We start from the raw sequence: 13,299 nt of genomic DNA, 5'->3' as shown, positions 1-13,299 counted from the left end.
ATCAACACATATTTAATGTCTTTTTTAATGTCTGTTCTGTGAGTTTTTTCTCTAATAATTATGTATACTAGCAATAAAATCCGGTTTTATTAAAAAGGGAATAACTACTAGGATAATGTGCAACAAATTACCAGAAATTAAACACTAGAATTTTGAACACGGATTTTTCCTCAGTTTTGGGCCTTTTTTTAAAGATACGTTCCATACATTATGTAGAATTTACCCTACAATTTACTGTCAGCTGAAGTGACTGACAAGAGCAACCAAGATACCTCAGGCAAACCAGGTCACTCACAACTTTTTCTTGCTGTTTCATGATTAAAGGTTGACCAAAAAACATTTACTTTCTGCAGAATGACATGCCTGATTGGTTAAATATTCAGGCAATCAACATAGAGATAACATGCATTTAAATGGTGGTCCCATTGACCCCCATCTCCTGGCGGCAACCTTTGCTCTGAAAGCAGACAGCTTAGCAAAAATATTCAATTAATAAAAAGCCATGAAGGGCAACAAGTCCATTTTAATTCATTTAAAAATAAGTGGTGTTTACCGCTCCATATTTAGAAAGTTAATAAACAACAACACCACGACTCATACTGGAAGCAACAAGGCCATGTGGCTGAAAGATCTTTATCGAGATCATATTAAAAAAATAAATTAAATTTCTGGTTTTCTCCTTTGTTTAGAATAAACCAGATTATTCTATGAGCAATGAAGCAAACAAAGCCTGTCGTCTTACTCATTTGAGCCCCATCTTTCCTGTCTCTGCTCATGTCCTATCCCAACCGTGCAGTAACTTGAATCCCCCACCCTGAGCATTCCTTACTGCTTCCACCCTCCCCTCCAGTACCCGTACCTCCCTCCCAAACTCCTTGTTGGGCAAAACCAGCACAAGCTCTGGCTCCACCATAGCTGAGCAAGTGGTGATTTACTGTGGTTACTTTAGGTGGAGAAAAGCTAAACCCACCCTGAATTCCCTTCTGCAGGAGCACCGAGTCTCCACTCTATGTAGTTGCCTGTTTTCTGAAAATAAATTTAACTCTGTTCTATTTGAAAGGCCCAGTTCTCTGGCACATTTGCTTGAAACTGGCCAGTAAGTTGTAAAATTCTATGTGAATAAAAATTGAAAGCTTGGAGACTCTGAAATTATAAACCAAACTAAGAGATGTTTTAAAAGAAAAGAAAAATTGAACTATTTGTCTTTTTTTAATCAAACTTGTAATTTGGGGGTCCAGAGAAACCATGTATCACACCACTGCCATCTAATGGAAGAGAATATCAGCCGATCATTGGTCCTGAGGAAGACCCAGTCAGACAAAAACTATTTCACCAGGAAAGCTGTTTCTACCACCCCTAACATGGCCTCCTCCTTTTCTCATATATAAATTTAGCTCTCCTCAAAACATTCTGGGTTGAAAAAAACTCACTAAATGTTATCCAAATGCATGACTATTCTCAGGAGAGCTGAAAGACTGGTTTGGGGTTTTCTTTTTTGAAGAATTCAGTATTGTAAAAAAAATGTTATTTAACTCCATTCAAAGTTGTAAGTCATTACTCACCATACCTAAAATTAATTGTGGACCCTGCTCTTTTTCAAAGCCCTGGGCTGCAAAGTCCATAGGACAAGGTTGTCTTTTAATTAAGTTTTGTACAGCACAATTGTTTTCTGTACCATTGATTAGCACCTAGACCTTTACTGCCATACAGCTACCATAACCTAAATAGATGGAGTAATATTAATAGCGCCCATCATTTCCTTCCCCAGAACTGGTGTGGGTGGGTTTTTTGCTCAGCATTGAGAGAGCCACATCTTTATTGCCAGAGGTTATGATTTTTCTCCTGTGTTGCACATGTATTCCTACTTCAGCAATCCTACTCCACCTCTGGACAGGCGGCCCTCAAATACCCAGAAAGACAGATATAATAAAAATGATGGCACGGTCTATTAGTGTTTTACTTTCACAGTATATTTTCAACCAAGAAAGAGAACATTTATTTAATTCACTTGGGTAAGAGAGTTCTGCTCTTCTAAACAAAAGCCAGGGACATGCACTAATAGGGGAAAATGTGAATGGTGACTTTTCTGACTGCCGGCATACCGCAGAAGTGAAGTCACGCTATAATTAACAGATCTAATTCAGAATGGTTCCTGTCAAAGTACCCATGTTCAATAAGAGTCTGTCGATTGGATTTATTATCAAATTGTCGCTATATCAAGTAAGCACTTGTTTTGCATATGCTGTATACTATGAGAGGGAGTAATGGTGTTGGCTCTAGCAAAACTAAGAAGCCAGGCACTGTCCTCCTCTGCCTGGGGGTTTCCACAGGTCAGCTGTTGCACTGAGGGTCTTGAGACTTTTGAGAAACCAACTTCTCAGTGGAGTACCACCACTTTTTGTAGAGATGACCTGCCTTCAAGTAACCAGGGGCCAAACAGATTTACAGATATATGAGGTGCTGTATCATGATTCTATGATTCTGTGGCACCAGAGAAAAAACATTTTAGCAAAGTGATTCTGCAAGACAGTTGCAAAAGCCAACACATTACAAGTAAGCTTTCAACAAAGCTGATCATGAGCCACTGTTCAAAGAGAAAAAAAATTCTCTTCTGCTCAATTCTGTGATATGAAATAGATATTTCCAAGTCTGCTGAGACCACTAAGAGCCTGCTAACATTACCCAGTCCCAAAATGCACTTCAAATGCATGCCAGGCTATTGGCAAAGTTTTATACAGACCAATGAATCAAAACATTAATCACTGCGTATAAATGGAAATTTTACTTTTTTATTTCTCTGGAAGGAAACAAAATTAAACCAATTATTTGTTAGCGATATGGGCCTGCAAATTTTGGAAGCAGTAAATTAAGAATAATCACAGATTTGATATGTCACAGAATACTTGAGCATCTTGGGTCTCCTTACAGAAAATATTTGCTAGGCCATGAGTTCATTTATGAAAAGATAATGACCCAGGAAATATTTTCCTTAATTGCAAAGAAGCCGTTTAAGAAAGTGTCTGGGGAACTAATTAGGAAGGAGTTTCCTCTGTAGAGGACCTGGCTTTAAACTCAATAAGCAATTTTTAGAGGACTTGCTTGAGACAGAACACTGTTTAGATGCCGTCAAGAATGTTTGCTGAGGTGCAGCAACATTTTGCAGACATGGAGGCGGGTACGTCTCCGAGTCCTCACCGCAACAGGGCAGCGGCCAGTACTGGCATGCTCCAGCTACGGTGACTTGCTCAGCACGACTCATCAAACCCTCTCCTATTTCACTTCAGCAGATGTAGAAGGCATTCAAAAACATACAAACAGGAGAATCTCTACCTCCAAGCTAAAGCGAGATTTTGCGAAACACCTGCGCATCTGCCTTCAAGACACATGTAACGCCTGCTGGCCAACCCAACAGTTGCCAGGAAAATGGCATCACACGCTCCCACTGAGGGCCTTTGCTTCTATATGTTACCTAAACAACCATAAGCACATCATCTGTAAGTTCAAGGGGATAGCTACATATATATTTTTGAATATACACATACACTCCCCCCCCCCCCCCCCCCCCATCTAGTTTCTGGTAACTTCTTAAAATGGTCAGATTTACAGAGCATCATAGTTCATAAGCCTGCAGATCAAACAAGCTTTCATTTGATAAGGCAGGGTGTGAACTTACAACACTTAATTGGCGAGTGAACAACCTCATGGTTTCTTACTGGCAATTCTCTTCATTTTATTTTGATGTATGCCTGCCTTTAGGGTGTCTAGATGTCTCCTTTAGGTATTTTTCCTGAAGACTTGGCTTCTAGTCTCATGTGGTTACAAAGTAATATCACTTTTTAAATTAAAGAGAAAAAAAATTCTAAACCTTTACTTATAAAAAACACAGGAGTGAAACTAAAGTTTCAAAAAACAGAAAAAAAAACCAAACTAAAAAAACCCTCCAAATATTTACAAATTTTAAACAACTAACCTCATGATATTTAAACGTGTCTCTTGTCATCAAATAACTTAGCACAGCTAACTCAGGAGTTGTGGGTTCATCAGTTGGCTTGCCAACCAAAATTGGCACAACTCAGCACAGTTTGCGCTCTCTGTTCAAGAGACCCAGGACCAGATTAGCTGAGGTTGCCACAGGCCAGAAGTGAGATGGATCAGCAGAGCCATACTTAAAACTTGCTAGGCGCCTACCCACACTCAGCATCTCTCCAGCCTTCACAAATGCCTCACTGTCAGAAAACCTATCAAATTAAAATATTCCATATTGCTACACTTTTAATAACTTGTGAACTATTATGCCACTGATTACATAAAACTTTGGAATGGATAAAAAAATGAAATGCAAACAAACAAAGAAAACTAATGCACACAAAAATCCCCACATCTATTGTCTATCCCAGCATCAAAAATAGGATTGATTTATTTTTTACACAAGTCTAAAAGTTTCAAAATTAAATAAGTCTGTTTTACAAATTATTTACTTTCTACAAGATCCATTTCGCCTTGAAGCGTGCTGTGCATGCCCTCCTAGTGTGAACAGCTTACAGTCTGTGATCAGGCACAGACCTACTTGGCTGGTTTTTTTTTCTCTCTCAAAATGGCAATTCTGAGAATCATAAATAACGCAGCACAGTTATTGCAATTTGAGCTTATTCCCAATAAATAAAATTTATTAACTAAATAGCTTTCTATGCAGCTTAGCTCTTTCTTCACTAGCTTACTATTTTACATAGACTTGCTTCATGTTGCTAGTCGCAACCAAATTGTGCCATCTCAAGTATAATAGGAATAGGAATTAATAAATATAAAGTGAAAATGTGTCATTTCATATGACCACAAATAACCTTTTGTCTTCATAGAATATGTGCAAAAGATTACTTTCTAGAATTTGAAGTTATGAAAGTATTTTGTCTAACATACACACCAAGGTATATCTACTATATGCTTATAAGCTTTGTTTATCAGAATCCTGAAGCAGAAGCCTCCTGCTCATTAAGCTCCAATACATTAGGGTACTTAGGGATGCTAGTGAACTTAAGCAGATGAGTAGCACCACTGACACAAGGCAGGACAGACTCCTTTTGGGAGATATGAAGCAGCACTTCATCATGCCATTCCAATTATCTCCAACACTTATAGTAAGCCTCCAGTTATCCCATTTTTGTTACATAAATAAACCCTCAAATTATAAAATAGGTCATGGTGAATTTTAAGTCCCGGTCTAACAACAGCAAGGCAACTGGAGAAAGAAAACTGTATGGGATATATGGTGGGTTAACACAGATGACCTAATGGCATTTTTTTTACCATAAACCCACCACAATCCTCATGACTGCATATCTGCATTCCCAGTTTTTGTATTTTAAAAATGAACAGATCATTGCTAACATTTCTCAACAAGAAAAATGTCATTATGAAATATTAAAATTATAAATAGAGTCTCTGTAGTTCCCCTGATCATGTTAGGCACATTTCTCTCCTAAGAGAAACACTGCTATTCAACAAACCAAGTCATGCACGGCTTGAAAAAATATACATAAAATGAAGAATATGCAGTTGAAATGTTTGTTTCCTACACATTACTGTGATTCATAGGCTTTATTTATTAAAAACAATTCCCACAGGTGGGATTTCATACTTCTAGTCATTCTCCCATGCTCATCCTTTAAGGTCCTAGTAAAATGCTCAAAATCATACGAGCTCCTGATTAAACCAGGAAGTAAATCTGCATGCGTGCAATTAAAGTGTCTGCAAGGGCAGATGCAGATGACAGTAATTCATACTCTAAGAAATGGACTTGTGTATTTGGCAGATTAACTGTTCTGTATTCCATTGCTATGAGGTATGGAAACTGTACTGTGAAAGAACCATTACTCATTCCCTCAGCTCTAAGCACGTAGGTCTATCAAAGGCAAGCCAGTCTGGAGAGGGCGGGGGGGCAAGGGCTGGAAAGAGGAGAGTCTATGCGTTTCAGATTAGCGCTTCTCTTGAATGGTTTCTTTTATTTCCCCTACTTTTTAAATTAGCAAATACAGTAGACCCAAAAGGGAAATGCACAAGGGGGAGAGGGAAAGAGGCGAGGGAGAGGGAAAAAGCAAAAGCAGCCAAAACTCTCAAACTTGTTCATTAGGGTTTTTGTGTTTGAACATCTGAATGAATCATGTATCTGTTTTCCATTATTCTCCATATGTGATTGTTCCCTGCTTTGTTCAGTGATTTCTGGCCATTTTGTCATGACTGTGCTTATTTTGTTTTATATATTGTTCTATTACAGGGTGATTGTTGCTTCTCCTCTGCCTCACTTAGCAGTTATGCCACCACCAAAGAGCAATCTGAAAATGAGAGGTTACGTCAAAAGGTTTCCCTGGTGAACTCCCTTGCCGCATATATGATTACTTTAGACATGACTGCTTAATTCATACCAGGAAGAAATCCTCAGATAACATTATTCCTTAGCATGACAGGAATGTAGTGGGTATCTTTTTAAAAATCTGAGGAATACTGGAGAATGACTTAAAGTCCATTGCAGAGTGCTTTCCTAATTCTTCCAAGGGGAAACCTAACAATTCTTGCTAAGAGTAGCCTATTGTAACAGATCTGCACATTGACACATGGGGTATTTGAAGTAATTTCTTTGCTATATTAACTATTTTCCATTTTCAGCTCTACTCTATACCTTGGTCAACACACAAATGACACTAAGATAGATTTTGAAATCTCCAATCACATGATGAATTCTTCTATCATCTCACTGAATTTAATCCACCCTACTGTACTGTATAAACATCACAGGATGATGTGTTCATTTAACAGGGTATGTCATACTTTGCGGAAGGTGAGTGAGATTCAGAGGACTGGAAAGGAGCAAACAAAATGCCTGGGGTTTTTTGCTTTGTTTTGTTTTTGTGGTTGTTTTTTTAAAAAGAATGGATGCAGGCCCCAGTGAATTAGAGAAATTCTAACATAGTTTCAACTTCTGAAAAAATCTTAGAGCAAAGAGTCATATAACTCCATTCGCAGGACCTCACAGGTAACAGGTGATTAGTACCATGCAGCACAGATTTAGCAAGGATAAATAGTATCACATCATACTTCCATCTAGAAATAGGTAACTAATCTTACGGATAGGTAAGTACTATATATTTTAGCTAAACCTTGGTTATCTCTCATAACTTGAGAAGATAGGAGAAATATGATCTAGCTGAAACTGCTGAGATGTAGGTGCCAAACTGATTAGCAGATCCAAATTAAAAAAGAACTTCTCAATGGCTCAGTGTTGCACTACCTGGTGTACTGAGAGGGTTTCCTCAAAAGTCTTCTCCGGGTCTGTTGTTATTCAGTCTTTTCCAAATTATCTTGTCCAGTGGATTAGAGAAATCGTTTATTAACTGTGAAGAGGATACTAAAGAGGTAAGTGCTGCAAGCGCTCTGGAGACTTAAGATTTGCGAATAATCTTAGCAAATTAAGGAGTAGCCGGGAAAAAAACTGGATAAAATTCAATACAGACAAATGAGAAGTACTAGCCTTAGGAGGGAATAATCAACAGCACAGAGCAAAGCACACGATAAGGAATGCCTGGCTGGCAGCAGTGCTGGAGAAAAGAATAACAGAAGTGGGGGCTGCAGAGAATCTCTTAGCATAAATCAGCACTGTTGTTCTCATGCAACACGCTGTACCTCGGAAATGTATCTGTATTTTAAATATACATAGTTATTTACATGGCTATATCAACAAAGAGGAGAGTCATGTGATCACAGAGAAGACAAATGAAATAACCTCTCCACGCTATTGAAAATAGTAAGATTTAGGCCATCTGACACCCTGTGCCCAGCTCTAAGGACTTCAAGTAAGAAGTGAGCTAATTAGAGATAGACCAATGAAGTACAATATAATCAGATACTTGAAACAAATTGCCTTTAAGGAAAAAGTGAAAGGACCAGTGTTCAGTGTAAGGAAAAGATACCAGACGCATAGCAGTCTCCAATATATATGTTTGCTGCAAAGAGGAAAGGAATAAACTGTTCTGCATGTCCACTGGGGATAAGAAAAGAAACAATAGGCTTAAACTGCATCAAGGGAGATTTGGGTTAGACATTAGGAAATGCTTCATTATACTGAGGAGAGGGACTGCTATCACAGATTGCCTGAGGAATCTCCACCGCTGGAGGCCTTTGAGAGCAGGTTACAGAAACACCCCTCAGCAGTGGGTTAGAGCTGATCGTGCCCCGAGGCAGAGGAATGGACCAGCTGACTTCTTCAGGTCCCTTCCACTTCTGATTCCTGGGAAGCTTGTTTTTTGGTTTTGGCAGCCTTACTGAAGAGGAAGGAAATTGTACCCAGCATTTAAAGCAGCAAAATGTCTATTCTTTTTATGCCATGAAGCATACTGTTAATAAATCCAATTATGTTTACGATTTTTTAATGGCACCACTTAAGTCATAAAGATCTTTGAAAACACAAATAACTATCTCTGTCCCACAGTGTAATACAACAGCATGAAAGCAAACTTTTACAGAATTCCAACTCACTGTTATATGACCCCCACCTACAATAATCTCAAAGCTAACTACAATACAAAGAACACCAAACTCAGATGTTTTTCTTTCTCAAAATTCTACCATTCATATTCTTTACAGTCTTTTCACTTCACATTTTGTGTTTTGTAAGCAGGTCTGCTCTTTTCCTTGTTTACTGCTGGCAACGGGAACAGAATGAAGTTCTGAGCATACGACACTGCGTTTGTGGAGTGGTTACCACTCAAACATGCATTTAAAAACAAAACGAAAAGTTAAGAACAATCATCGAGCACACTTCCCCCAGATTCTCTCCATCAACCCTTAGGCACCCAGCTGAAGCATCTACACTGACAACACAGTGGTCTCAGACAACCAAGATCAGCAGAGACAAATACATTTCTCTCTCCCATGGACTTCATCTCATTGTTCAACATACAGCCCAGTTCAAATCCAACTCCACCTGCTCAATTTGTGTTGCCATTTCAGATGGACAAATTTCAGAAAAAAAGATGAAAAAATGATGGAGTTGACACATGAGAGAACAGAGAACACCTCGGTCTTGTATGGTAGTGGAAAGAGGGACAAAGACCTACCGACATGTCCCCATCCCCAAAGGAAGGTCTTAGTTGGAGTGTAAGAACGTGAAGAGTGGCCCCAGGGTAACCCCAACATACCTGACAACAGACTTCCTATTTCTCATCCCTCACGTCAGCAGCTCAGGCTCCTCCAGCTCTCCTAGGCCTAAGCCCCAGAGCCCTATCCCAAAGCCCTTCCTCTCCCAAAGCCCTTCCTCTCCCAAAGCCCTTCCTCTCCCAAAGCCCTTCCTCTCCCAAAGCCCTTCCTCTCCCAAAGCCCTTCCTCTCCCAAAGCCCTTCCTCTCCCAAAGCCCTTCCTCTCCCACTGCAGCACTCTTCCTCCTTGTTAAACCAGCTCAGTCCCTTTGTAGCCCCATCATGCTGCAAGTCCCCCTCTCCCTACAGCTCCCCACATTGCACCTTGCCTCCAAAACTCAAATCTCTTGGCCACACAGCAGCCAGCGTGAGGCATGTCCATCACCTCCGAGCTTTGAAACTGCAGCACTGTCGTGGTTTAAGCCCAGCTGGCAACTAAGCACCACACAGCCGCTCGCTCACTCCCCCTCTGCCCCAGTTGGATGGGGGAGAGAATAGGAAAAGTAAAAGCGAGAAAGCTCGTGGGTTGACATAAAAACAGTTTAATAAATGAAGTAAAATAATAATAATAATGATAATAAAAATTGTAATGAAAACAACAACAAACAAGAAAGGCAAGTGATGCAAATGAAAGCAATTGCTCACCACCCTCCAACCGATGCCCAGCCCAAGCTGTCCCCCGGCCAGCTTTCCCCCTAGTTTATATGCTGAGCATGACGTCATATGGTGTGGAATATCCCTTTGGTCAGTTGGGGTCAGCTGTCCCGGCTCTGTCCCCTCCCAACTTCTTGTGCACCCCCAGCCTACTTGCTGGCGGGGCGGTGTGAGAAGCAGAAAAGGCCTTGACTCTGTGTAAGCACTGCTCAGCAGTAACTAAAACATCCCTATGTTATCAACACTGGTTTTCGTACACATCCAAAACACAGCCCTATACTAGCTACTATGAAGAAAATTAACTCTATCCCAGCCAAAACCAGCACAAGCACTCACCTCTGTGCCCCCCCGGCCACCCTGCCAGTTCTTTCTGCACTTGGCCCAGTGCAGAATATCCCACAAGGATATTCCTTCATAATGCAATACAAAGAAAACAAAAAACTCCAAAAAAACAGAACAGGTTTTGCTCCTGGTGTAATATTCAAAGAAATACAGAGAGAGTGATGTTATCAGAAGTCTGCTGGAACAGTGCTCCAAGGAAAGGAAAAGCATGTCCAGGCAAAAGCAAATGCACGGCAGTGCCACTTATGATGATAGCCTGTGACTGATTGGGTTGGTGGAGTTTTCTAAGACTAGAACTGCAGTCTTCCAGCCTACTTTTCTCTTGAATGGCTAATGAATGCTATTGTGGCAGGCAATGGGTAAAGGCACACACTTCTACAAACGGCAAGAACATCTTTGGTACAGACAGCAGGATTTTGCCCCGTCTTATTATTTCCTCAAATGTCTTCCTCTGCTTCTTCTCTTCACACCCTATCTGGCCACTTGTAAGATATTCCTGTACTGCAATGCCTTTTTTTTTTTTTCACTAACTCACATAGATATGCTGTCCAGAATGTGCTTCTTATCAGAAGAACCCACTCTAGGAGATCTTATTACTCCAAAAGGATTCTGTATACCAGTAGTGTAAAGTTACAGAGTCATTTTAAAGCAGAGCTTCTCCCCCATAGACTTGATGGCTCTTCAGACTGGTAAAAGAATAACAATTCTAGTCCTGAGATACTAGACATGTTAGTCAATATTTATCTAGGCAAATATAGATATACACACATACACGAAACATGCTACATTTCACTAAAAAATGTTTTTATAAATTAGCAGACAAATTAAGAACATAAAACTGGAAGAGGAATCATTTTTATATCTTGGTTTCACAACTTGTGGATCTATTTGTGTCAAAGAATATCTTCTTCTTCCAATAGCGTAGGCCAAGACTTCACAAAAATAGAAAAATTAAACCAGGTTTTGTTTGGGAAACTTTTCCCAAAGGTTTCTCATTTTTATATAGGAAATCAATTTGCATCACTGATGATATCATTCAAATCAGACAGCACTATGTGGTTAGAAGGTAATTTACTTTTCTGCCGAAGCAATTTGATACTTGTTCTGATTTGTGATTTTCATTTTGTTTGTTAATGAAAAAAATTAATGAGCAATGTTACTGGAAACACAACTCAAAGCTTTGGCATTATTAAATATGTTTGTAATATACCGTACATTATGTTGATTGCACAGTTGGAGCCAAAGCCTTGGCAGTCAAGCCACCAGTCAATCATTCAAACAGACAATGAACTCACAGGGTGGACATTTTGCACGTACCTTTGCACTGATTTGTGTTTTTGTCAAGAATTGCCTTTGTAGATACAATTTTCCCATACCTATGGAGAAAACAAAAAACAGAAATACTTGTTACTATATTTTAATAATGTACATAGTTATTCTTGCACACATATGACACATATACTAGGAAGAGACCTAGTGCTCTTGAAAAAATTTTTCCTGATACTCCTGGAGAGGTTCCTCCTGCTACTGCAGTTCAACAAACACCTTTCGAGTTCACCTGAAAAGCACTGGTCATTTGACAAACCCTGTCTACCTCTGGTCACCGTGCCGCACTGCCAGCATAAGTGCCGATTAGAGTAAGAATTTTAGGGCATCAGCACTAGTAAAGGGGTTTCTTTGGTTAAATTAATTAGGTTTGCTTAAAAATACTTTTTTCATTTTTAGCTGCCAAACAAGGTTTGTTTTAATACAGATGGATCAGATCCCTCCAGGATTAACAAAAATGCAGGAGGTATGGCCATTTTTTTACATGCACAGACAACGGTGCTCACATGTGCATCCGTGCCTGCACATATAAACTCTTAACTTCTATTTTAGGTAAACAGAAGCCTTGAGGTTTAGGTGCATCTCCTAGCTCTTTCCAAGATGAATGTTAATACTTATTTGAATTTATGTTGCCTTCCATAGATAGCACAGCACTGCACTGCACCTTGATAGACTTAGCATGATGAAGAGGGAATTCAGGCAGCTACAACTTGGTGCACTAAGCAACTAGACCATAAAATAGGTATCTGTCTTTACCTCACAGAGGTTACGACTAAAAATGCAGACTTAATAGTAAGCATCACAAAACCCTGGTGAAAAATCACAGAAGATGGCCATTCATGGCTGAGTATAAGACTTCAGGAGAAAAAGGAAAATAATGTTATTTCTCAAGTCACTGATATGTCTTGGTCTCTTCTTCACTGAAGAGAATGCCGTCTAAAATGCCCTTTCCCAGATTTTTTAAAAAAAGCATTACTGGTATTCTGATAGATTGGGCTTTCATTTGGAAGACTTTGATGGCAAAAGTTGCATTCCATGCTAATGAAGGACATATTATAAAAGATTATAATAAAATTGTACCTTCGAATGGCAAAGCGATGCCCATTGAAAATAACCAACAGTTCATCAAGTATAAACCACTGAAACACATGGCAGACCAATTTTTATTTGGTTAATCTTTATTAACAACATAAATCTGGTGTTAAGTGATTTCTACTTAAAGACCAGAAACCAGGACATGGAAGACCTTGCTGCAATTCCCTTCGCTGCTTCAGAAGAAAACCCATGTCTTCTACTATACAGAAAGGGACTCTAAGGGCAGCTAGAGCACTGTACTACATATTCAAGGCCACACTCTTCTCTGTCCTACCAGTCTGTAAACATACCCAGTAAACCAGGAAAGAAAAAAAAAAAAAAAAGGACAAAAAAAGACAGGGAGCCAAGGAGGGAATGGTACCATCACTTGTACAAAAAAAGGGACCTTTGGGTTTCAGTCTGGGACCCAGAAAACATTTAAATACCTCATGAATGGGGAGCAGCAGCAACAGGAAAGACTGGAAACAGCCTGCCTAAACATACCCTTTGGTACCAGCAAAGAAGATTTGAGGCAATTTTGTGCCTGACAGAAATTTCTCAGCTGAAGTTTCCACACTGTGAGTGACATGTAACCACTCAGCTTTAGATAAATGCAACTGTCTCTCCATCTCTCTTTACTCTGTTTTCATGACTGATACAAAGTGAGACTTTCATTTTCACTGTTTTTCCTTTCCCTGAGAACCTGCGAAAACATTTG

At 39.5% G+C, this 13,299-nt stretch overlaps 1 protein-coding gene across 3 annotated transcripts in view; it reads right to left on the bottom strand.

Moving 5' to 3' along the window:
* RBMS3 (RNA binding motif single stranded interacting protein 3) overlaps positions 1-13,299 on the bottom strand; it is a 714,416-nt gene that overhangs the window by 305,307 nt on the left and 395,810 nt on the right. For all 3 annotated transcript variants that reach the window (XM_059818611.1, XM_059818612.1, XM_059818613.1), the window contains one exon: positions 11,499-11,557. In XM_059818611.1, coding sequence (XP_059674594.1) covers positions 11,499-11,557 — 59 coding nt within the window. The remainder of the gene's footprint in view (positions 1-11,498; positions 11,558-13,299) is intronic.

The sequence above is a fragment of the Gavia stellata genome, chromosome 6 (genome assembly GCF_030936135.1).
Source record: "Gavia stellata isolate bGavSte3 chromosome 6, bGavSte3.hap2, whole genome shotgun sequence".
Lineage (NCBI taxonomy): Eukaryota > Metazoa > Chordata > Aves > Gaviiformes > Gaviidae > Gavia > Gavia stellata.
Note: the sequence above shows the minus strand (reverse complement) of the source record. Positions and strands in the feature narration are given on the sequence as shown.